This window comes from Ornithodoros turicata, chromosome 3 (genome assembly GCF_037126465.1).
Source record: "Ornithodoros turicata isolate Travis chromosome 3, ASM3712646v1, whole genome shotgun sequence".
Classification (NCBI taxonomy): domain Eukaryota; kingdom Metazoa; phylum Arthropoda; class Arachnida; order Ixodida; family Argasidae; genus Ornithodoros; species Ornithodoros turicata.
The window spans coordinates 31,694,450-31,720,952 of record NC_088203.1 but is presented as its reverse complement, the minus strand read 5'-3'; the positions used below and the strand labels follow the sequence as shown (position 1 = coordinate 31,720,952).

General features: G+C 46.7%; 2 protein-coding genes and 1 non-coding gene across 3 annotated transcripts in view; 2 read left to right on the top strand and 1 right to left on the bottom strand.

Annotated features, from left to right (window-relative positions):
- Window positions 1–1,364: 1,364 nt before the first annotated feature.
- Window positions 1,365–26,503, bottom strand: part of LOC135388384 (uncharacterized) — a 31,355-nt gene continuing 6,216 nt past the window's right edge. The window contains exons 3-12 of the mRNA XM_064617936.1: window positions 24,764–24,870; window positions 20,886–20,969; window positions 20,550–20,753; window positions 9,287–9,491; window positions 6,660–6,804; window positions 5,871–5,995; window positions 5,643–5,766; window positions 2,823–3,002; window positions 2,542–2,679; window positions 1,365–1,603 (exon numbers count right to left, since the gene is read on the bottom strand). Coding sequence (XP_064474006.1) covers window positions 1,394–1,603; window positions 2,542–2,679; window positions 2,823–3,002; window positions 5,643–5,766; window positions 5,871–5,995; window positions 6,660–6,804; window positions 9,287–9,491; window positions 20,550–20,753; window positions 20,886–20,895 — 1,341 coding nt within the window. The 5' untranslated portion in view covers window positions 20,896–20,969; window positions 24,764–24,870 and the 3' untranslated portion in view covers window positions 1,365–1,393. The remainder of the gene's footprint in view (window positions 1,604–2,541; window positions 2,680–2,822; window positions 3,003–5,642; window positions 5,767–5,870; window positions 5,996–6,659; window positions 6,805–9,286; window positions 9,492–20,549; window positions 20,754–20,885; window positions 20,970–24,763; window positions 24,871–26,503) is intronic.
- Window positions 8,230–8,301, top strand: Trnas-gga (transfer RNA serine (anticodon GGA)). The gene has a single exon. It is a non-coding gene; the product is annotated as a tRNA-Ser (tRNA).
- Window positions 11,757–12,909, top strand: LOC135387657 (putative nuclease HARBI1; the record flags this gene model as incomplete). Its single annotated transcript, XM_064616764.1, has 3 exons — window positions 11,757–11,902; window positions 11,965–12,384; window positions 12,654–12,909. Coding segments are annotated over 3 exons (822 nt in total), but the record flags the coding sequence as incomplete, so codon positions are not given.

Here is a 26,503-nt window from a genome sequence, read left to right as displayed (position 1 = left end):
CACATGACGAAACCTGTATTGAGAGACCACTTTTGCCTTAAAACTGCTACAAATAGCACGACACGCTAGAAATTATTATTATCGTAACAAGCTGACGATACAGCTGAGACACAAGGCGTTATCCTAGTCGCGCCACACCACCGTCACGTAGCATTCTGTGTCACAAATCGAACCAAGGCACAAAACAATACCAATACATGAAAAAAGGTGACAATCTTGGTCTAATTATGACGTAATACCGAACTTGTGCGCGAAGGTAATTCAAAGAAATGAATGTGGCACTTGCTTCCGCAGAGAACACCGTGTACCATGCTAGCAATGCATGCAAAAAAGCGCTCGAGTGTTCGCACATATATTGATGACAACACTACCAGTGTACTGTAACATGTTCTTACAAGCACATTATGCGCTCAAACTGCATTTGCCACCAGGTAACATGCAAGTGTGCTCGATTGAACCTCGGAAGAGCGATCAAGCAACCTGCATCCAGTGCTCGTTTTGAGCAAAAAACACTTCATAATGGTCAACTGAATATACAGAATGGACGCCTATTTATTCCTTGATAAGGAATTACTCACCTGTAGAAATTTCGGCCCTGTATCCTTGCCGGTACGGTTGGTACGACCGTAATTGCAAGAAGTTGCCATGATCGCTGCGGCGACTGCTGTGGGTACAGTAAGATGGCGGCCGGTTTCCTCACGCTCGCGCTCCCTATCCGCGATCCAGCCTTTTACAATCGAGAACAGTGCGAGCAACTCCTCTTTCTCTTCCTCTTCCTCGTCAAAGGGGGCACTCTCCCCACTACGATAGCTTTGTGAATCGCGCCTACGACGCAGTCGTACGCGCGTCGCAGGCTACGACGTCTTTGCGCATCTTAGCGTAACTTACGATCGCGTTTGTGAATCCGACCCCTGGCTCGTAGCCAAGATTGATCGAGGCAGCGGCGGTGACAGTGCTGTGTATATGCGTTATGCTATCCACTAAGCTAAGCTTAGCGGCGGAGCGGAGCGCTGCTGGGGCGACGCTGGCTGATTCGATACTGCCTTCCAGCATACTAGCATACAAGCATACTAGCATACACGCCTTCGAGCATACTCCTTCAGATCTCTATGGCTCGATGGGATACCAAGGCCTAGACGGCTTTGAGCGAGCACTGGTACGACAAGACCTTCGGAAACACGGTGCAGATGCAGTGGTCTCATGAATAGAAACACGATAGCTAATTAAAACGAAATATTAGGAGGCATCGCTTCTCAGCACCCCTCAAACACGTTCGTGCGATGTTTCCGGTTACCATACCGTTACCATACAAAGTTTGTCGAACGCGATCAAATAGCTTCGAGTTGGAAGCCAGATGTGAACGAATGACTTGTTTCAGCATTGTACTTATATTTTATAGTGGTATCGGTGGTTCGTTGTAATCTCTGTACACAGGGCAGCTGTTGCTGAACTGCTTTTGATCCAACAATTGTCTCATGGAGTGCACGCGTTGGAGGAGACCATCATATTCTTGATGCCCGGCACACTCAATGGGGAAGCCCCATTGCACATCGTGCACCACCCAGCCTCCTACAAACCCGTATTGCTTTCTGGCTAGGCACATCTGCAAATGAAAAGAGAAACACAATGAGCCGCACGCTAGAACATTATTAGGAACTTTTTGAACGATTCTGCGATTTTTACGATTTTGCACTATTGTGTGGGTATTCCGAATTTTGAATGCGGGTCATTTTCGTATAATGGATTACAAGCGTTGTTCAAGGTTCACCGAGACTTTCGCTCGAGAAAAAGGATTGAGTGCTTTCCGAAGACGAAGGTCAACGGTACGTACAGCACTGCACATGCAGCAGCGGCAGCTATACTATGGCAGCGAGCGGTATGTCTGTAGCAGTGCAGCAGCAATGCATAGTACTTTCTTGTGAAGGAATACGTCAAAGAATATGAGACTTTGCAAAGATGACAGGCACAGTATGAGCAACAAACGATGTCACAGGAAAGAGGGTACGAATATTGCAGACAGTTTGATCATAGCCTCCTATGTACTCCAAGTATATAGGAGGCTATGGTTTGATGAAGGATGGAATATGGTGACGAATTGGTCGTTCGTCCGACTGCAGTCCCGCCAGTGAACATCGAAGGCGTTGAGGCAGCCACCCTCGAGAACCGGTGAGTAACAGCTCTGGACATCGCATTCCAGCATAGTAGTCACCGCTGTACGAATGTACCACGTGGACCAGTTGGTCAGACATGCACTCATGCAGAGTTACGCTGAGCATAGCGTAGTACAGGAAGTATTTGACTGTAGCTCGCAAGGTTTTCGTAATGCGTAGCTCTGCGGGACTACATAAGTCTCAGAGCAAGAAGGTTGTCACTCTCCCGTTCCACTTCAGTCCCCTCTATCTCTTTCACCTCTCCCACTTCGCTTTCCGGTGCGAGTAAGATTACACATACAGTTTTCAGCTGGCAGGCCACACCTTCCCCCAAACTCTCAGGCAACGTTGCACCCTTCTCATCTCCCGTACACTGGCAAGAAACAGTCACCTTAACTTGAAGAGACACGCTGGTGTCGTAGACGAGCATTGATAAGGAACGGTTGAGGAACGATATGAATATCTCATGGATCTGTTGCCCACTTCGCAAAAACCTTTCGTCATCAGAGGAGGAGTCAGATGAGCACAACTGGAAGCAGATTACACAAGCGATCAGGTATCACGGATCACAGTATAGGACGACACAATCGGTTCGTTTCAAGACTATAAGAGCGGTCCATACCGACGTCTAAGCGAAAATATACATATTCCCATCCCGAGGAAGGTACCTACGTATCTAGGGACACTCGTTCTTTTGGAATCCAAACATTCTTCTCTGTTTCCGAGAGCCAGCCTTGAGTCGTTGCGCGGCATCCCAAGTAGAACTGTCCGAATGCCCATGAGGGTTACACCGAAGGCCTCGACTTTTCCAGGAGGAAGTTGGATACGCTTTCGGATCGACTGGGTGTCAAACTGAATGCGAAAATGTGACAAAAGATGAATCAGTTGGAAGGAAGCTAAATGTGCAATACTAAGCTTAGACTGTCGCATCCGTCGCGGTTCTTTCTGAAACTGTAGTGCCGTTTTACTCGCGTTCTACTAAAAGCCCTAAAAACACAACACTGGTAATACTCGTCGCATATGTTGTGCCTAAAAGGTTGTAAAGCTCTACCTGCTACCTCGACGCACTCGGCACAACAAATTTTAGTTGCAGTTATATTCGCTGTGCACAATGTGCTCAATGTCCATTGCACTGTCAGTGCTACACTGTTAATATGACACTGTTAATAATGGGCTATTGTACCTTTTTTATACCTTCTGTTGCAGATATATACCCATGGAGGGTATGGAAAAGGTACAAAGTGCCAATTTATACCTCCAACCATGCACAAGGGTATAAAAGAGGTATGAAGCAGGGATAACGTAACATATTTATACCTGATCATCACGTGTTTATACCTTGTGTATAGCATAGACAACCGAAGCTATACCTCCTAAGGTATAACTGCAGGCTGTTTATACCTTCATCGTTTTTATACCTTTACTTGCACCATGTGTTGAATCGCATAATTTTCTTTTGTTGAAGCGGTGTCATTTAAGATGAACAGTAATTTGTTTAAGAAACACATACTTCGTTAGAGCTGCATCTACAATCTACAGGTTGAGTTTATGATCGCGTTATATGTATACTGCAATAATTAAGTCTTGCCGTTCTCACCCGTATATGTGCCTGCCAGCGAAGGATGCTCTACAGTTTGCCAAGTCGCCAGCCGTATATCAGTATCTGTTGTCCTTCAGATATCGATGTCTAGGTTTGGTCGATCCAAACTGCCAAACTCGCGGAACGGGTATTCCTCTTTGAACCTTCTCTTTTTTATTTTATTTTACATTTCTTTTTATATGGGGAATTCGTATGGCGTACTCGAGCGTTGCTCTCAAATAGTTTGCCTGTGTGAAAAAGCAAAAAAAAAGTTTTTCTTCTCATCAAATATGAATTCAACTCACTCTCCTAAAAATTTGTCGCAAACTGGATTAGAATATACCTCCGATGAGGTACAGTTTATATGGCGAAAAGGTATAAATTCTATACCTCCACTAGGGCATAAACTGTATATACCTTTCCTGAGGGTATAAATTTATACCCTAAAAGGTACGAGTTATTGCACGGGCGATTTATACCCAAAAAGGTATAAATCTTTCTAACAGTGTAGGAAAGCAACACTCCCTGGAAGTGGATTGCTTCTGTGACTGTAATAACCGCTCCTACACACATTTTGTACTGCACCTGCAAAGAAGCGGTAACAGGCAAGGTTGCCACCCTTTTACACCTTCCATCAGGCGCTTTGTTGACTTAGGTGGTAACTATAGAAGTTACCACCTTTTCACACTTTTTTTTTCTTAGAGCGTACGCTGTGCTGCCATTCGTGCGCTGGCTTATGTCATCATGGGGTTACTATCGCTGGCGCTTCCTTAGCTGCAGCGAGAATGCGAATTTTTAAATCTCGTTTATTTAATGTTAGATCCGAGTTTCCGTGAGTTCCTGATGGCTTATAAGCATAAGCGAACACCGATGTACCTGGATTACCTTTTATTAGTAGTCCCCTGCGTACAGACAGTACCGGCATGGCCAGCGCACTATTCTCTTTGTCGCGCGCCCATCGTCGTCGTCTTCGGACCGCGCTTACATAACCCATGCGATAACAAAGAACCCGACACATAAACATCCCAATACATAACATTTAATATCTAAGCTGTTATTGGGGGAGAAACTTGACCAAGCACAGTCTGTGAAGCGGTCACGGACATAACCGTACCTGCCACATACAAACGTTTCCTGGTGAGGTAAGTGGGACTCCGCAACAAAATCACCACAAAGCTTGTTGTATATCCGTAACCTTTAGGATGTCAGGAACATGTGTACGAAATATCTCGTTCTAAAACTGCGTAGATTTTATACAAAGGAATTTAGTACGAAGTGAGCGCTTCGCCTCTGTGATGCGAGAGGATGCTGAAAGCAACACAGTGCCACTGCTGACATCATCCGGTATCTTTTCCCGGCGCTGCTTCATTTGACCTGCTCGTGTTTTTGAAGGATATAACCTTTTTCGGAAGCGTACTCGCTCCGATCCCGTTGCAACCGACGCCATAACGATCGGCTCAATATGGGGCGTGAGTGCTTGTGGAAAGAACTTCGCCACACGACCGAAACGGCAACTATACATGGGACATCTCTTTCCTTTCCTTCAAAACGCAAGGGAGAATGCAGGTATTGAAGCAGGCAACAATGCTGGGCGGCGTCACGTTATCTTCCTCTGGCAGGGGACTCGCTCGAGGAAGCGTTACCACAAGGGGGCTGCCATCCCTTGATCATGGAAGGCGTCGCCTTCCGTTCGCTGCTTCATACCACTAAGCTTGACCTGCTCGTTTTTCTAAACCCATCACATGCTATCAAAATCAGGCATACAGTGTGCATATCTCATATGTATTTGTTAAACAAATAAGCAATGAATCAAATCAATGTCAAAATCCAATCGCGTGTCATTCTGAATACACAGACCCTCTCACCAGTTTGGCAGTTTTGATTTTCAATCTAACACCGCGTGCTTCACTTACAAAGGATGGTTGACGCCGCGCATACGGCAACTCCCAGGGTGCAGGACCAGTAGCCACGCATTCATCATCTTCCAAGCCTTTACGGTACGATGTCTGGTATACCAGGATATCGATATCCGCCGTACTGCAAAGATGGACCTCTTATCGAAAGAAATGTCAAGGAGCGCAAACGCAAACAAAACAAAGAATGGATAAGAGATATCTTTCATCATAAAGAATGCATGTTACCTCAACAGCTCCCGCACGTGGTTAATTAGCATCCGCTTTCGGTTCGCTGGCGACCTCGGGAAGACTGTCACAGCAGCGAACGCATACACAGGAACCGCGAACGAGTGAGACTGCTTTTGCAATTCCTATAAATATAACCATGAATGCAGCGGTGTATAGCGGTGGGTCAACATGCGTAACTGTGATACCATCTCTATGTCATTATCTCTTCTCTTGTTTCATTGTCATCTCAAACAGGCATATAAGAACTGTTACGTTAAAGTGCAGTACGTTAAAGTGCACGCCATAACACGGCAGTTTAGTGCACGTTAGCCGCTCCAGTAACACGTTCGCTTTTCGAAAGCACCAATTCCAAAGTAACCGGAGGACGCGTGTAGCTGGGTGACACGCTACAGGCTGGTTAAGGGGACGGTAAGGTCAACTGCAATGGCGGTTGTCTGTAGGTATAACCATCTCGAATTTTTGTGATTTTATTTTATTTAGTTATTTTTACTTTTATTTACCTTTTTATTCTGCTAATGACACATACAGTGCTGAGCTCTCATCTCGGCACGTTGTTAATCCGAATAAATTGCCAAGATTCAAGTCTCCCCAGCTCTAGCTGATCACAGCGCCCATAGACGCCCGAGCAAACAAGCATAGTGAGCCCGCTCCGAATTTATAGACAAGTACCACGTGATAGTAAATTATTTCACGACGCATAAGATGATTATATCATACCCGATCACCGCTAGGTGTTTTGAGGTGAAGTATTGTTTCTAGGGTGTAGCCCCAAAAAGATAACGCTACCTTTAAAAATTCTACTATCTCTGCTGCTTCTTCAGGGGTGTTGCTAGTATCAGCACCGTCCAGAATACCGTAGAAGGCAATATTGCTGTTCCATAGATTACGCAGCATCCCAGTCATCCAAGCCACGTTTGACTTGTTTACATCTCTGGAAAAGGGAAAGCAAACACATTTTGGTTTTGTTATGTGCCCTTCTGTGTCACTTCAACTGCTTAAACAAATAAAACAAAAGCAATAACTATTTTCTTTACCATTCAAAACAAGCTGGCGGAGGCTACAGAAAACATTGAGCAATAATGCTATTATAAGCACGGTCAACAACGTAAAAACAGTGGGCGTCACTTCAACTACTGTATGTGTCGCACCACAACTATGTCATAACTTAGATAAGTTATATATACTTTAGAGGAAATAGAACCGCATCTTGAACACATTCCATTCAACGCTGCTACTGCAGGACCCCCCATGAAGGTTGATATAATGCAAATATATGACGGGTGTACAAATATAGGCTGTTGTGTTCCTATCAAACTGCACCAAGAGTGTCACTACCAAATGTTCTGGACATGTTTAATTTGAAGGCTCATGCATGTCAATATCAAAGACCTTCGCTCTTGTCGATGCACAAGGTCATACGGCACACAAAGCGCGGCCTATTTACTAATTTTCTAAACGGCTCTCGTCAAAACCCATTGTCCATGTCCCGAAAGTGCATTCGCAGTATATGTAAAACGTAACTGTTGGCAAAGTGTGTATATTTGTTCAATACGTATTCCCACGTGCTTGTGTAAATGGTGACTTAACTGCTGTGACGTTAACCACGTAAAATCCGATTGTGGCTGCATATATGCTCATGCAGTTTCTTCTCCCTTGTTATAATGGCACATGTGCTCGGTCTGCCTGTGGGAAGCGCGAGCTGAGCAAAGCTGACGGATCTGCGGCGCGGCCAAAGGACAGCGATGTATCGAGACAGGTAATGGTGCTCCTTGCAGATAGAGTATTGACCGGACTCTAGGTGTTCGTTGTCTGGGTCATCGAATGGTATCCTTCAACACAATACCAATGAATTAGATGTAAACAGCAGAAGTAGGGAGAGTAACGTATCAGCGAAATATCTTGAAAGGTGATGGGGGAAGCTTTGAAATGTTTACTTTGTCGTGGAGGTTCCTGCTAGAAGTTTTACAGTTGCCGTTCTTGATCTCTCCTCCTTTTACCCTCCATTTTAACATTCTTCCTATTCCTGTTGTCTGAATGCCATTGAGTGACAAACTGAAACGTCGCCATGCCACTATGGTGCAACGCTTCCGACGTCAAACAGACCCCACGCAAAATAAGTAGACAAAAACAACGAGATTTGGCCGAGGCAGACCAACAATTAGGGACGACACAGACAAGTAAGCCTCAAACGCCCAGAAATTAACGAAAGGAAACAACTCAGGGAAAAGAGCCTCGCCCTGCCTCGTGTCTGAATGAGAGAGTGAGTGAGAAAGATGTAAGAGAGAATGGGAATAGCGTGGTTGGTTGTCCGTCCCCCCCGTACTTGAGGCACTCAATGGCTCAAGGGAAACGGCGTGCTGGTGTGGTGTAGCGGTTAGCATATCTGACCGGAAATCAGAAGACCCAGGTTCGATTCCTGGCGTCAGCACCTCTTTTCCCTGAGTTGTTTCCTTTCGTTAAGTAGACAAAGTTTGTTGAAGTGGCCCAAAATGTCACGTGGAATGTTACAGACCCCACACTGTTCTCCCGCGCTCTTTCCAGAAACACTGTCTACCTACGCAGGTCAAAATAATAATTTAACCGTTGGTTGAGAGTAGCCGGTTGAATGGATATAATGGCATAGCCGGTTGAAAGCTCGTTCGAGGAACTTGGAATTCTACAGGTAAGTGCCCCTGTCAGAGCACAATTCGCGCTCATCAAATCCTGTGAGCTTCGTGATTCTGTGCTCCGTAAACACAAGAGGAATACAAAAGTGACATAACCGATAAATCATTTGAATTAGCCAGTGCATCAACACAAAAGGTACATCTGAGGTGGAGAGGGAAGTGTATATCGAACGTGTTTTAAGTGATCGGTCACAATGCTAGAGTATAAGGAAACAACTCGTACGAAAGTACCTCAAAATAAAGTCAGCAGCAGGTACGAGCAGGTACGAATTCATGTCGAAGCTATTGCTACATGACGGTGGAAACTGCCAACCTCGTTTTTCGAGGCGTTTCAGCGAAGGGGTCCATTAAATTTTCTAACTTATTTAATGACCCATTATCGTTGAACTTCATGCTGTTCAGGCATCTATACATCGGAAAATGCAAGGCGAGCGGTTCTTCTCCGGAGGCTCGGTGATGTTTTTGTGGACGTTGAGCCTCCGGGAAAAGAAAACTACCCGTATACCGATTTCGTACCACTTTTCAATTTTAATGACGTTTCAATGTCATTTCGTATGGACCGCTAACAGTTATTGTTAGACGTACCGTCGCGAAACGACACGCACGGGAAACCGTAAGTCAACCCAGTTGAGGTTCCTTTGGTTCAACGTGATATACGTGAACTGTAGGAGGCATTGGTCTTACGTCACCAGTCTTATACCCTTGCGCGGGTATTATTTGCAAACAGGACCGTGGTACTGTACTCACTGGCGGCTAAAGCTGACTCCACATCCGGTCTGTCTTGCACGAGAAGCGTAATTTTTTAGTTCATTGGTCTCGACGCCGACACACTCGTCACAGACCAAGATGTCACATAGGCCATCCGGTGGGTTGACGACGATTCCACGAACCCTAAACTTGTCGCCGTAGCCAATGTAAGCCGCCGTACAGATGAGGGGATTTGGCTTGAGAGCTGAAAGGAAGCACATTCTCTCTCACCATATACGTTCGGATGAGTCCAGTTTAGGTCCCATCACGGAACAATGATGAGAAAACAGACATGATGAGAAAAAGAACAACAATGAGATGATGTGATGTGAACCACTTTAGCATTCTGTGCATTCTATGCTCTTTACGTCCTGGCTTTGGACCCGTCCCTGCAGAGTGTCGAGGCGTCCCGCTACGTGGTTGGTCTTCCCCTCCCGGGCTCCGGCACCTGGAAAGTCACCGCATACGCTGACGACGTTACCCTCTTCATCAGTGACCCACATTCCCTGTCGTCTGCACTGCGTATTTATGATGATTATGCTGCGGTGTCCGGAGGCAGACTCAACTTGGAAAAATCTAAGATACTCCCTCTTGGCGCCTTTCCCGTCCCAGCAGATCTGCCGTTACGGCGGTGCTCAAGCCTGCGAGTGCTTGGAGTTTTCTTCGACCAAGCCGGACCAAGCCGGCCCAGCACCCTCAACTGGTCGAACGCTGCGCAGAGAATTGAGGATGCATGTCACCGCACGCAGCAGTACAGCTTCTCGTATCGGGAGCGAGCGTATCTCATACGATGTGTGTTCCTGGCTCATCTCTGGTTCCTCGCACACGTTCTTCTGCCCCTTCCAGTGCCCTTCTGCCAGTCAGTGGCGGTCAGGATTAATACGTCGGTGCTGGGTTTCTTCTGGCAGCCGAAAACGGCTTTGCTCCCCCAGGAAATGCTACGGTTGCCTCCCAGCGAACGTGGGTGGGGGCTGCCCGACATCGCCATTGCCTGTCGCTCCTTCGCTTTGCGTACGACGATGCGGATTCTGCGTTCAGAGTTTACCCCTGCAAAAGCGCTCTCTCAGTTTTGGCTTGGCCCTCTCCGACGCCATCTCGCCCCCGATAGCCCCTTGAACAGTGGCCCCAGTGCAGAGGCTCCCAGTCGGTTCCACGCCGCAGTCGTCTGTTTCCCTCTGCAAGTGTGCAGCTACGTGCCTGCCATCGACCCTGCATCGTCGCCACAGTTGACACTTGCTACACAAATGTCCCGTGCAACAAGGACTTCCCAGTCTTCCCGCCGTGCAGCTCACGCCGCGGCAATCCGCTGGTCGTCCTTTGTGCCATCCTGGCTCCCCGGCGCACTCGAAGACACGCAGTGGGATTTTGCTTGGCGTGTGGGATTTGCTTGGGGGTATTGTTGCATTTTCCACTTGTCCCTTTTGCCGCCTTCCGGAGTCTAACGACCATGTCCTCTATGACTGCCGCGTTGCCAAAGCCTTCTGGCAAGTTCTCCGCAGGGCAACTCGCGTCCGGTGCCCGGTGGACTTCCGTGCCGCTCAGACCGGTCTTCTCTAGCGCATCGTCTTCATCCTCTGCATTCTCATCGGTATCGTCATCCGCTCGACAACCGCGAGAGCGCGGAATTAACCTTCATTCTCATCCCGACCCAGAGGCGGAGAGTTTTCATTTTCCCGGAGGGGGCAAGGGCGCACCGCGAAGTAAGTACTCTGGAGGGCGTGGGGGGGGGGGGCGGATATGTTTATTAAGAAAAAAAAGGAAAGGTAAGCCAGATGGATGGCGGCTTGTTATTCAAAAAAAGAGTGAAAGGGGGAAGTCAAAAGAGGCAAAGAAAATAAGAAAACAGAAAGAAGGAAAGAAAAGAAAAATGAAGAACACAAAACTAAAGCTGAAGAATCACACACTCTGGCGGGATCCTATGATGTATGCAGAACTGGTATAAAAATAAGCGAAAGGAAGAACAGAAAAAAAAAAAGAAGAAGAAGAAACAGAGAGAACGTAAACAGTGAACATGTGCACAACTGGGCCCGCTTGCACGAAACACTTTGAGGACACTCCGGGACAATCCTCGGCACTTTCCTTCCTCTGTGATGTCCTCAAGCGGAAAAGTGGCTTGCACGAAACAAGTTGAGGATCGTAGCCATGAGGAAGGTAGGACGGCGGCGCCGAAAGGGCTGAGGAAGCTACTGGCACTCTCAACGCAGCTTCGACCGTCTTTTACGCTAGCACTAACATGGACCGCATGGATCGTGTTGTGACGCTGCGACGCCGTCATCGGCTGTTTCTCGCGCTCTCGTTGTCACGGCAGCGAGTCTACCGAGACCGTGAAAATCCTTTGGAGTGTCTAGACGACGGTGAGCTGCAACGGCGGTTCCGCTTTACGAGGGATGGAATATTTTTCATTACGTCCCTCGTTGCTCTCGACATCGAGCCTGCGACCCGTCGGAGCCTGTCCCTCCCGTCGTCGTTACAAGTGCTACTGACATTGCAGTTCCTCGCTACTGGGAACTTTCTCATCACAGCCGGTGACGTGGTCAACGTGCACGAAGCAACAGCCTGTCGTGTAGTGCACCGCGTCGTTGCAGCGCTGTGCAAGAGGGTCGGAAAGTTCGTCCGGTAAGCATATAGGCCTATTGGTGTTCTGTCTGTTTTCCCTGACTCCTAAAATCATGTTTTAGGTGGCCAAGAGGTGAGGAGATAGCAAGGGCCCAACACCAGTTTTATCAGCTGGCCAGTTTTCCTGGGGTTGTGGGAGCAGTGGACGGCACCCATGTCCGCATCCAGGCACCGTCAGCACACGAGACAGTTTTCGTCAACCGCAAGAACTACCACTCCATAAATGTTCAGCTCATTGCGGGTGCTGACTGTAAGATCTTGGACGTGGTTGCGAACTGGCCCGGTGCCACCCATGACTCTAGGATACTGCGTGAAAGCACCATTGGGAGGGAGCTGGAAGCTGGAGTCCACACTGGGCTTCTTCTTGATGACAGCGGGTACCCCTGCAAACGCTGGCTGATGACACCGTTTCTCCAGCCCCGAAACAGAGCACAAGAGAAGTACAATGCTTCACACTCGACAACATGGGCTTTGGTAGAGCGGTAAGTTGGTTCAGGATATCACCGATATTTAGCAACAACATAGCAAGAATAGTTTATTGAATGACTCAGTTTAAAACGTGGCATTCTACCCTGTTAGTTATGTACATACATAATATGATGAGCTATATACATGCATGTTTCCATGCAGGATGGAAACTGCAATGTAAGCGCAAAATTGCACACCGTTGCAAAACTAGATGGAACTGCAGCACATGCCAGCGGGGAAGATGCACAATGTACATATTTGTTCCTTATTGTATGTATTGCAGGACAATTGGTCAGCTGAAAAGGAGGTTCCACTGCCTTCACAGTGAGCTGCGAGTGCTAACAAAGCATACCTGTCCTATCATCGTGGCATGCTGTGTCCTTCACAACATAGCCAAAGATTTCGGCAGTGAAGTGCAGGAGGCAGACAGCAACAATGATCACGACCCCGATTACGACCCCCAGCTGGTGTCCAGTTATGAAGGACGTCAGGATGGCTTCATGCACAGAGATGCCATCGTACGTCAGCATTTCACATGAGCGTAAGTGGACATTTTGGAACATATCACTCAACACAGTACTAAGCGTGAATTGGAGGTCTTTAACAAACAATTTAGGTTAACACAGGCTAAGGTCAAGTACAGCTTTAAGGGGTTGTGACACATCTTCCCCTATTATCCCAGCTGTGTGTTCTAGGTCTTGTATCTCACCAAGTACGAGACGTAGAAGAATAATGCTTCTTCCTTCAGTACTCTGGAGTGGAGTACGACACAGACATGATGCCATAATGAACCACATCTATGAAAGAGTCGCAACCCCTGTAAATATGTGCAAATAAAGCAACAAACAAATTAAGCACTATGAGGGTACTGTCATGAACAAATTAAGCTCGCTTCAACTGCATTGTCACAAGGGAATGAATACAACGAGATAAGAAATAAGAACTGAAAAATGTGCGCATTTGTGCTATTGCTGCTGCTGGAGACGTTCCACTTCCAGCTCCAGTTTTGTCTGCAGCAGTCTCTCTGTGTTGTGTCTCAGCAGTTCAGTCTGCTGCCTGAGACGCTCTGTTTCCTGCCTGAGATGACATAGCTCAAGCTCCTCGAGAGCAACTCTCTGGCGGACCTCAATGAGCCGTTGCTCCATTGTAGCCGTCTCAGTGTCCTTGTGAAGGAGACCCGAGTAACTGCGCTCTATGTTTTCTCTAGAGTCCCTCCTGGCTCGCTAGGAACGCGCATTCGTACTGCTTCGTGCCGGCTGCTCCTCTGCACCGTTCCCAGCACCGGCAAACGGCTGTGAAGAGGCACTACCCCTTGTGCCACCCACCTCGCAAGTCACGACAAAGTTATCATCTTCACGCAGCCCAACTACAGGCACAACATCCTGGACCACAGTAGCATAATCGTGGTCATCACTGGTGGACGGCCCTGGCAGACTTGCAATGACGTCCTCGATAATGGCAGCGCTGTTGTAGAAAGAACACGGATGAGTTGGTTTGGTGAAATGTACAGCGATTTCCTTGTTCCTTAGCACTCTGTTTATAAGTTGTATGTTTGACTTTACAAGAGACCCAGTTTTGTGTGTTTTGTGCGTGCATATATGTGCTTCCTCATTCCACGTTTTGTTCGGGATTTGTTTTGAGCAGTTTGCTTCAACTGTGGTTCATTTCTTATGTCACAAAGGACAGTGTGCAATGTTTAATATGCATAGTTATGTTTGGATTGTTATAATATTTTTGGGTTGCCCCAACATTTTGCTCTTCATATTAGTTAATTGCTGTATTGTTGTTTGTTGTTGTGTCTATATGTCTTGTAGATAGTTTATTGAATACACCACAGGTGCTCTTGTAGCACAACGTGCTCAATGGGGTTGTAGCACTTCGTAAACAATAGCATTGTATGTCTACCTGTGTGTCTGCCTGCCTGTAGAACGTTATTGTTTGCATCAGTGTGAGGGTGCATTTCAAGTTCCACAGCAAGGGATGTGACACCAAGTGCCGTGTATTATGAAACGACCCCTTCGAATAACCATTTTACAGATAACATATAATGATTCCCTTATCCCCCACTTCCAATGTGCTACACATTGTACATGCAGTATGCAGTGCCTCATTGTACATTAGTAAGCCAAACAGGTGCTGTCCTGACCTATGAAAAATCTTTTATCCCAACATGTCGTGCTCTTTTGCACCAGCTCCACCTTGTCAGTAGTGTTTGTGTTCCCCTAGACTACATATTACAGTCGAACGCAATGTGAGACGTGCCTTGTTGGAAATTGTTCACGTGGCAGCCTTATTAGTTACATAATACCTGTATTACTTACCCACGGGTGTCCATACCTCCTTCAACCCCAGTGATACTGGGGGAATCTTCACCAATAATGTCGATCACAGCCTGTGTGATTGCAGAGGGCTGCGAGACATTGCCTCCTCGACCTGTAATCAGAAGCCCAGAACGTTGTAGCACAAAAACAAATGTGAACACATGTGCTCAGCAGTGTGCCTTTGTAAGTGTAAAGCTATATGTAGTGTACCTTATGTTGTGGGATGTTATTGACATGTCAAATGACTCTAAATATGTTTTGGCATGAATATATTGTAAAGCTGTCACCAAAGCACTTGAGTGCGAAACAAGAGGATGCTCCAAGGAAGCCAGCAAATCGGGTTCCATTCTCATTGCTTTTCTTCCATTCTTATCATTCAATTGTACGTACGCCACTGTGTGGCTTCTGCTGTGTTATGCGAAGTTCTTGATGCATTTCATAACGTCAGTGGTGGAGGTCATGCTCCTCGTACAGGTTCACTATGATGTAGTACTGTGTGTATGTCTTTATTTCACTTCCATTGCAAAATAGGAACACGTACATAAGAGAACCCAATATAAAACTAATGTATGTAATAAAGCCTCATTGCTACTTACCAGTTTGGAGTGACTGCCTTCTGAACTCAGAGAAAATAGTTCTGTGCCTTGTGCACAGGTTGTCCCACTGTTTTTTCAGCTCTGCAACAGTTCGTAGAGTAGTTGGGTGCCGCGCATTGAGCACATCCGCAATTTGTTGCCACGCCGCCTTTTTATCTTTTTTGGTTAGCGATGGACTGAACTTTCCCCTGATGACAGTCCTCCTGTCCATCACCTCTTGGAGGAACTCCAGTCTTTCTTCATCGCTCCACGTAGAAGCCCGGCGCTTTTTTGCTGGAGCACTTTCCATTTCAAACAAATCAAAAGCGCGGAAATACTGCGTGATCGTCTGCTTACTAAAAGCGCGCATTTCATGTATTTGATCAAATGTCTCAGGTCATATTGTGGGTAACGTATTTCTCAGCAGTATTTGTGGAAAAGTTATTTCTTGGTATCGTCGCTAATGTCAAACGTTTTTCTTTCTTTTTCAATATTCCCATTCTTGGTGCGAGGCCAGCTAATCGCCGCAACTGATGAATATCGGCGGCGGCGATCACATTTGGGATAAATTATCCGTCACAGGGAAGAGACAGTATGTAATATGAGGCTCGTCTATTGCAAAAAAAATACAAGCAACAGCATCTTATACATGCATAACAGTGAAAATAAAACAATCGCTCGCTATTGTGCATTTCTAAAATTACATGGAGCGATAGCAAAAGCAGACGACAGTCCCGTTCAGCGCGATCACTGGTTGGTCTAAACGCAAAATGACGTGGTGTTTTCCGGGGAGGAGCTTCTGATGTTCGTTCCACCAATACCAGCCTGCCGGAAGTTCCTAGCCACAATCCACTCAAATTAGGACGTCTCTCAAAGTGTTCGTGCAAGCCACTTTCTGCTGCAACCCATAAATTCCTCAGTTGAGTAACGAAATGCTTGAGGAAGGTGACCATTGAGGATCGTACCGAGGATTGTTTCGTGCAAGCGGGCCCTGAAGGCATTACGCCTTTGAAAACTGAGTGCAAAAAGAACAAAATGTATTGAATCCTCGGTGTTTGACCCGAAATGTGCGCAATATAATGAACATGGTCAATGAAATGGAGCAGCGGGAGTTGAACCCGCTCCCAACGAATATGCGTTCCGAAGATCCTACCGTTACACCTCACTGGCCGTTGCTGGTACCTTTTCGACTGCTTCGTTTCATTGATCTGATTGCTTTGGGCGAAATTCAGGCTATGTGTTGTGTCATCCTCTGTGTTTGATTGATTTTAAAAGAAAAAAATGGCGATGGTAGTCTCGAGCCACTCGGGACTGGCTACTCCAGGACGCGTTATTAATAAAAGAAAGGGAAACTACACTAACCTCGACGCTTTGAAACGCTCTGTGTTTCTTCGCCTCACCTTCTACTATGATAATGAGTATGGTGGGCGGATACATATTTTACAAATTGCAAGATGCATTTTTGGGTTGGTGCCTCTTCGCTCTTTTGACCCGGGCGCGCCGAGCCCCAAAGTTTGGTGTTAGCCTCTTAGCGGGACTTCCCGGGGGAGGCGGCGCCCCCCCTAGTTCATGTTCCGGGGGGGCAAGGGCCCCCGCGCCCCCCCCCCCCCCCCCCGCAGTCGGCGCCTATATCGACCTTCTTCGGACTCAGTCGTCCCTTCTTAGTGGTCCTGACGCCACATCTTCGTTCGGCGGATGGCCGTATCCGCATGCTTCTGACCCCCTGCGGAGCCACGGTGCTGTGGGCGGCGAGGTGCTGCGCTGTCGCGCGAAATCTTCGCAATGTCCCCATTCTGCCGTTTGAACAGCGTGCCAGATGTCTCCTTGTGGCAGTGCTCCAAGAGGAGTTGACGTCGAGTGTTGAAGAGCGCTTCGGTGCACGGTGGGGAGGACTGTCCTACCTTGACACTTGGGGAGGCGTTGTTTTTTTCCGCGACTTCCGGCCGTGAACGTTATTGTGAGCATCATTGTACATACCACTCATCATACCACATACCATTTGTAGATATCTGTCACCAGTCACGTCCTCCCGCCTGTACATCAACATTTGGAAGTGAGCCTAGGCCACCCATGAATAAATTTTTCCCCCACCAAAAAAAATATATGGAACTTTCTCTCTGGTAACCATAGTGATGCCGGTACAACTTCCCAGCCGCTCTTGCGTAAACGTTTGAGCAACACATACACGGTTATAGGGTGTTCAAAATTAAGCTTTCACGACTTAAAAAACAAAGCACGAGTGGTAGAAGGAAGCCGCTTGTGCAGGCGAGTTTTGCGGCCAGGCGGATACAAGGTGAAATGATAGTTGCCGCCCTTAAACTCTAATTAACTAAAATCTGTTAATTAACTTTTTAATTATTGCAGTTAGCGGGAAAGTTTATATTGGAAATTTGGAGGCAGTCGCGTTCCAAGACTATTCCACTTTGTAGAATTTTCCTAGCTCACCCGTAGTCCAAGATATTCGCCTTCAAATTTTCCACCGAAACCGTCTAATTACGGATGCAGAACGAGAGCGCAAGGCGGCTGACCCCGCCCCTTTGTGACGCAGCCGTTGCGTATGGTGGTCAGGTGGGACATGGGCGTGCAGCTTCAAGTGAACCTGATAACTCTTTCCCTTTCACTCTGATAACGAAGTGTGAGAACGACCTTCCGGAACAACGCTCGTACCACTGATTATGATACGCCCTATCATAGTGTCAAGATAATTTTTGTCAGGCTTTTGTTCAACAAGCGAACGTCCCCTTCGACACCGTCTGCTTGGTATCGCGACTACCTCTGCCATATTGAGCAGAATGAAAGAATGACCTGGCTTGGTGCCGCGCTCGGGAAATGCGAAAGAAGGAACCGATACTTTCAATATTGTCCTTGTTCTCAAGTCAGCGAAGAGTACATTTAACAAGAGACGAGGACGGTGACCTGCCATTCATGGCGCTCAAACACAAATCTCACTTAGTTGCACATAGAACATCTCAAGGAACAAGAAGGAGAACGATTTAAAAGTGTTCGAAGTGTTTCCCTTCCGCGGCAACACAGCACATAAGGCGATCTCGCGTTGAATCCACAACTCTGTGTAGCATTTCTGGACTGACGCTCCTGCAGGCTGCGGTTATTCTCTGCTTCATGTCGTCCAAGACGGCGGGCTCAGTTGCATAAACGCGATCCTTCACGTAGCCCCAGAGAAAAAAGTCCAGCGGAGAGAGGTCAGGGGATCGCAGCGGCCAAAACATCGCTCCATCGCGGCCGATGTATTGTCCTGGAAAATTATTATGTAGCCAGTTCCTGGCCAATGAGGAGGAATGTGATGGTGCTCAGTCATGCTGAAACCAAAATTTGGCGTAGGTCGTTGAGGAGGAGATCCGAAATGAAGCTGTCGACGACATCAACAAATGTTTCTTGCACGTACTTCTTTCCGTTGAGGGTGTCTTCAAAAAAATAAGGTCCTATTATTCTGTTCCCAAGTATGCCACACCACACATTTACGCCCCAGCGAACTTGGTGGTGGTGTCGCCGCAGCCAATGCGGGTTTTCTTGAGACCACTAGTGGGCATTGAGAGTATTTACAGTGTTGACGACGTCCTACAAAACCGAGCTTCGTCAGTCTATATTATTTTTTTGCACAAATTCCTTGTCTTGATCAATTTTGATCAAGGCCCAATTGCTGAAGTCCAGCCGTCTCTGAGGGTCTGCTTCACTTAGTTCCTGGTGAAGGCTCACATGATAGGAATGGTACTTGAGTTTGTTTAGGACATTCAGCACGGTTCCGACGCTACGTCCGCTAACCTGAGAGATCTGTCGGACGCTGGCTTCTGGGAATAAATTGACGTATGCAAGGACATCAATTTCGAAGTCCTCCTCGACAACGTATTTTTTGGCCTCTCTACGTTGGTGCACAGAACCTGTTGTCCGGAAGCGGTTAAAGATGGTCACGAATGTTGGTCTGGTTGAAACTCGACAGTTAGGATGGACCAGATGCATACAATTGCATAGCTAATTGCCAGAACTACGTCTACCATTTTTTCGGTAGAATATACCTCGACCCGGAAGAAGTAGCCATTTGACAGCGGTGCTTGCTCGCTATCTTTCCGGTCGCTCATCAATATAGCAGAGGCAATGCAATACCAGACGGAAAAGTATGTTCGTGAGTTGAGCAAAAGCGTGACAAAAATTATCTTGACACTATGATAGGGCGTATCACAATCAGTGTTGCGAGCATTGTTCCGGAAGGTCGTTCTCACACTTCGTTATCGGAGTGAAAGGGAAAGAGTTACCAGGTTCAGTTGAAGCTGCACGCCCATGTCCCACATGACCACCATACGAAACAGCTGCGTCACAAAGGGGCGGGGTCAGCCGCCTTGCGCTCTCGTTCTGCATCCGTAATTGCACGGAAACCGTGTAACCGTGGGAAACTTGAAGGAGAATGTCTTGGACTACGGGTGAGCTAGGAAAATTCTACAAAGTGGAATAGTCTTGGAACGCGACTGCCTTCAAATTTCCAATATAAACTTGCCCGCTAACTGCAATAATTAAAAAGATAATTAACAGATTTTAGTTAATTACGAGTTTAAGGGCGGCAACCATCATTTCACCTTGTGTCCGCCTTGCCGCAAAACCCGTCTGCACAAGCGGCTTCCTTCTACCACTCGTGTTTTTTGTTTTGTTTTTATCGTGAAAGCTTAATTTTGAACACCCTGTATTTCTCGGAGTCTCTCCTTCAAGTCAAAGGGTATTATTCTTCGCGGAAGGCAGACAAAGTCACACTCACGAAATATGGGACAAACTTCTAATTATTCTACACCTCTCCTTATGTTTCGAGATTCTGCATCTGCATAATTTTCTGCTAAGCACAACCATTCCATCTTATGCTAGAAATCAAATTAAAACATCACAGCATTACTGACGATGAGAGTGATCTGTCAGTGATGTCAGAAAAAATAACTGCCATCGGTTCTAGGTTCTTGTAATCGCTATCGAAGTTTATGATTTGACTAACCCTTGGCGTTTTCGTTGACTCATATTTGACGGTATACCCGTTCTATAATGGCGTATTCTATTACGGCCCTGGGGATGTATCTCTGAAAAGCAATGTTTTTCCGCTGCGATACACGCAAGGACATAACAGTGTTAGCGGGGAACATGATACCGTCGGTCCACTTGCAGAAGGTCAGGACAAGAGGAATGTTTCTGCCTTTACCCTTGGTACTTGGAGGAGACGTATTAGTGCATGGACTGATTTTTTAAGCGCAGAAATGGCCACTCGTTCACACAACCCAGATGAAAGCTTACCTGGCTTCGATGCTCGTTTTGTAACAGTAGTTATAGTTGTAGATGTAGTTTGAATAGTCCTCGCATCCGTAGTAGTACCTGCCAAACCTGTCGTCGTAGTTCCTACGGTCCTACTAGGAACCGATGATGTCGTTGTTCTTATCTGCTCTGACGTTGCTATCTCGTGAAAATCAGCAGAGTGGTTCTTTAATGGCGTCTCAGTCTCTGTAATTCGAATTAAAAGAGTTGTGAGAAAGAGGGAATGAGAAGCGACAGCAGTAATACCAGTTGACATATCACCATATCATATCATCAATACCAGTTGATGCACACACTTGGTGTAATTTCTAAACTCACCGAATTGCATTGTGTGTCTTGTCTCGTCATAGTCGAATACCCAGACAGGATTTGATTCTGCACCGTTGTTTACTTTCTCAGTCGCTGAAATTCCAGAGAACGAAACAAAAAGGTCCTGTATGATTTTATTGCAAATCATGTGGGCGGCAGTCTCGAGGTGGTTGTGTATAGGGGCCCACGATCTTTACTTTGTCTGCTAGATTTGCAAAAGCTGATTTTTATAGTTCATTCCAGTGTCTCGTCTTGCCCCATGCGATGTCTGGTCTTGCCCCGTGGCTTGGGGCAAGATGAGACAATCCGCATTTTTGAATTCCTTGTTCCGTGTTTAGTTTATACCGACTACGACCGTTCAGCATTTACAGGTCAGACGCTGTAGACCCTACAATGTGTCTGTGGCTTGGATTTTTTCACGAAAAATAAAAATTTCATAATAACTTGCAAATTTTTGTGTCATCTCGCCCCACCTTACCCTACTCAGGAACATTCAGTGGCCATTTTTTCCTGCATCATCTGCAGCAATCGCAGAGTAAATGGAAAACCGGACCTGCTAATGTTCCTCCAATTTCAGGCTCACACCAGTGCGTTCATAAATATGCGCGAATTCGAAGGAAGTCTTTTGTTGCGGGCCATTGGGCAAAAATACACCCACAACGGCAGAGCAAGACAGTGTTGACGCTAAAACTTTTTCTCGGTTACCGGTGGTCCGCCGCTCGCCGGTAGACGCCAGCATGCGTTTCGCGTGATTTCTGCATACCAGTGTTGTAACCGCTACCAAATCAAAGTAACGGAGTATCGCTACACGCTATTTCACACAAAGTAGCGAAATATAAGCGTCGCTACAAATTTGAAAAACTAACGCGATACCTCTACTGGCACCAATTAAAAATAGCGTAAATACTATGGCACTACTTTCCCACTACCCTGCACTCTTCTCCGCAATTCTGCAACTTCACCGCGTAGCACGTTCCTAGCCAACCTTCAGCCCGAGAGACACCGTTCTCTCCGCTGATTTGTTGAAAACGGGAGGAGTACGCTTTTTTGTGACACTTATGCGGAATCAAGAGTGATCGACGTATCACTTTGTACAATGGTTGGCCTTTAGCGTGCTATGTGGTGAAGCTTTGTTTTAGGAGTGTATATGTATAGGTAACACTTTACCGTAGGCGTCTCGTTGCCGAATGTATCTGAAGGCGGTGCAATATTTATGTTCCCTCACATAGCCAGCATGCATTATAAAGTATACCACTGCTTACAGCCAATACACATTATTTCCACTCATCTTGACCGTGACGTGATGCGCATTTCAGACATAATTTAAGGCTCGTACCGTATATGTGATTTTAATAATTTTCTCATCATAATGTTTCCGACGCAGGACTATTTCTTCTGCAATCACGGTATTTTGTTCGAGATATCCGCGAATCACAGCTTCTAAACTTTTCCATGTGCTCGCTCTGGGCACATTGATAATTTTTTCCATGTGTTCAAGTGGCGCATCTGGCGTTGTAGGCGACCACTGATCGACTCATCAAAAAGTAGCTACAAGGCGGTAAAAGGATCACGCGAATGGCATCGCTCATGCTTTCGCCACAGCCAACGCTTCCAAGCCCTGGAAGTGGGAGTGATGTTGGCATACTGTACGAAATTTGATATTGCCTACCCCCTGGCTTCAGCCTCACGGCGGCTACCCTTACAAAGCGCTTCACTATACAGAAAACTATGTTTAATACTAAAATAAAGTTAGTGTTGTGTTTGTCTCGTTTTTTGTACCTTGCGTTCTCCCCTTGCACTGGGAGTTTTTACCGTTTTTAGTATGTTTAATACGCTTTTTCCCCGGGAGTATGAGTTCCTCAGTAAGTTGACTCATATTTGACGGTATACCCGTTCTATAATTGCGTATTCTACTACGGCCCTGGGGATGTATCTCTGAAAAGCAATGTTTTTCCGCTGCGATACACGCAAGGACATAACAGTGTTAGCGGGGAACATGATACCGTCGGTCCACTTGCAGAAGATCAGGACAACAGGAATGTTTCTGCCTTACCCTTGGTTCTATCCCCACCTTATCCGCCTCAGATTCCGCCTCAAGTCCGCCTCAGCCTTCGTCATTCCATCCGAAGGCGTCGTGCGCGGAAGACGCCTCTCACATCCAACCTCCTCCACAGCTGCGGAACTCTATGCCATCCTTTTCTTTCTACAACACATCGCTGATTTTCCACCCCGGGAATGGGCAGTCTTTACAGACTCCAAATCTGCCCTTCAAGCAATTGAAAATTCCGGCATACGAGGCCCATCCGCACCCCTAGTCACAGACGTGCTAATGGCTTACCACACTATCTACGCCGCAGGCCACAGGCTAGTTCTCCAGTGGGTTCCAGCCCATTGTGGTGTCGTGGGGAACGAGCAGGCCGACAGCGCCGCAGAAGCAGCACTCTCGTATCGGAAACGGACCCGTATTGTTCTGCTGAGAGGAGACCGCCGTCCCATTCTGCGACGCCTAGTGACACCCCTGGCTTCCCGCCAACGGACAACCGACATTCTTCCCCCCTCTATGTTGAACAGAGTTGATCCCACGCTCGCTTTCCGCATGCCACGAAACACCTCTCGTCAAGATGCTGCATTAATCCACCGAATGCGCCACGATGTGGCCTTTACAGCTCAGTGGCGTTACCGCTTGAGACAAGTTGACTCTCCCACCTGCTGCCACTGTGGTGCTCTTGAGGATCTGGAGCACATTCTTCTTCATTGCCCTCACTACGAACCTTCCCGAACCACACTCTCCGAGTCTCTTCGTCAGCTGGACTCTCGCCCTTTCTCCCTATCGAAATTGCTTGGTCCCTGGCCCAATCCAGCCCAGCAACGCTCTGCGCTCAAAGCTCTTCTGACATTTCTGGACACCATCGGACTTCGATCGTTATTGTGAAGGGGCTCGTTATTTTATTCCCCCCATTCCATCCAGCAATGGGGTAGAGTATCGCCTGTGGCGATGAAACTCCCCACTCTCCAAGGTCGAAAATAAAGTTGTTGTTGTTCTTTCAGTAAGAGTCTACCTGTGTGAGCGTAAACGAAGACGACGACGTTCCAGTGCCCTCCCACGCGATCCCATATTCTCAGTTCATTTCATTCTTATCTCTTCACCAGGAAACAGCTCATCCCCTCTCACTGTCCTGTCTTGTCTTCAACAACGCTACTTGCCTGTCTTGTCATCAACCGCGCTAATTGCAATCAATTTCTTTCAAGTTAATCGCCCGTGTGAGTAATCAAGCAAGTATCAAAAGAGCATTAACAAACATCGACAGGAGTGAAAGAGCGCAGAGAAACTGCTTACTGAGGGCTGAAACTGGAGACACGGCCCGTGTTCCAATGCACCGAACCATGTCTCCGGTTCGAGCCCTCATTAATAAGCACGTTGGCACACACTGACTCCCGAATAATATTATTTCTTCATTTTGTGTGGCTTACATACCTACAGTGTAAAGTGTAAAGTATTTTATGCGAGAAAATAACTAGATCGCGTTCGGCAACCTCTGCAATCTAAGGTAATTGTATCTTGCATTTGGAATGCAATGACTATATAGCAAAATCTCGTTGCGTTTCCGATATATTTTCGTATTCCTGTTCCAAAAGATACGACCCTTGTTGATCTTCTCCGAACAATAATGTAGTAAAGCAGTCTCAAATGTGCTATCGACACTGATCGTGTGACGGAGAAACTTGCTTAGCAGCACATATTATGCATTATGTCATACATGTTCTGAGTGTTGCTGTTGGTTCAGTTGTTGGCTCTGAGAATGTTATGCGGTGAAGCGCTGCTTTTAGAGTTCCTCGAAGAATGAGCACTGCTTAGTTCCTATTAAAAATAGGAAGGAAAAACCTGCCTTCTCCGCCGGGCCTCAGAAGGAGAGCAGCAACTCCACAGCCAAGTACGAATCCTGAGGTCACGAACACCACGACCAGCGTTTTCTTGCTCGGTAGCCCCGTCCTCCTGGCAGAAGGATCACACTTGAACTTTGCGTGAAGGATATACTCGCGGACTGGCGCGCGATCTATGCTGGGGATTGTGAAGTAATGTATTGTCCCATGGGACTCGACCAACGAACGCACGAACGTATAGAAGCTGATATCAACTGACAGCTGTGCCCTTTCCAAACAAGAATGCACATTTCGATATAACAAGCGACACAGGCTGCTTTTACGGTCCACCCTTACTCCTGTGGAACAACGCTCCTTGTTCTACACACGTTGAAAGCTCCACGCATCGTATCACAATTACACCAACGGAAATTGCAGGCGCTGTATAAAACAGTTACACAGTTTGTCTGCCCTAAATTGATCCCCAGCTAGGATACATATCGATTGCGAATCTCTGCGACACGTTAAACACCACTTTGAAGGCAAAAGAGTGAAACCGACGAAGTGTACCACGTAATCGCGCCATTGGCTTATCGTGTTTTCAGAACCGTTACCGTTGAACACTTTCCGATATACTAAAAGACTAATGCCAGCATCTCGAACTGAAAGAACTGGGATGTGTTCAAAAGGGCAAGGGCGCAAGCGAGCTGGTTTCACTGTTGGGGGATTTCAAGCAGGTTCAGGCAGGGTGGTCCAGTCGACCGCTCAGATTCCCTTTCGTTCCAATATATATTGAAGCCTAGTGCATAAGAATCACATTGGCGCAGGAAATAGCTGAAAACATCTTAGATGTTTTTGAAAACAATATTCTTCAAGACTTACCATTTAGAGCACTGGGTTTCCTCGCAATTTTCACGTTTCGTATCTTCATAACCATTAAGGCCACGCACTTAATTTTTCCACGCTTATTGCAAAATATCGCAAATTCGCCTCATCTGGAAAAAATCGCACTTTTTCGGCGCGTAACTCCTTTTCTACAAATACCTGAAGGTTGTCGTGTGTGACATCGCTCTGTTCGTATTCAAACGCTATTTCCACTCGTATAAAAGAATCTCAGAATCAGTTGGAAACTCTCGGACCTACTTCCTGACGCGTGTTTAGTGACGGGTGGTTGGGCAAAAACGCGCTACTTTCGTTGCGTATGTTCCATGTTCATGCCCACTCGTGACGTGGTTGATATTCCTCACACGTGTTGTTCATCACAAGCTTGCATAGCTTAGTGAAAAAAAAAAGGAATTGCTTCAGAAATGGCCGAGGCTCTGTTGAGGACACTCAAAAGAAACCCCAGCACAGCAACTAACTCATACACCAACGATGCGCCGGCAACGTGTGTGTCACGGTGTCGAAAGCTACCTAATGGGTTTAAAGTGGGTGTTTACTGCAACGGGATACAGGAAGAGTACATGCGATGGTGTCCGTGGCGTACTGAAGCCTAATGCCGCACTGTACAACCTGAGATGTACGGCAAATACAATAAGTTGAAAATAGACAAATAGCCAGGGGTCATGATGTTTATTACTGCGTAACACTGACTTGCACAACAAATAAAAACAAACGATAACAAGAAAAGGACGTTTCGACGCCTATGCGGGCGTCCTCATCAGCTTTAAAAAACGTGAAGGAACTGTTCATGAGAAGGGGAGTTCGTACGAAGGATTTTAAAACCACTTGGTATCACTACAGCTTTCAAACCAAAACAAACATTG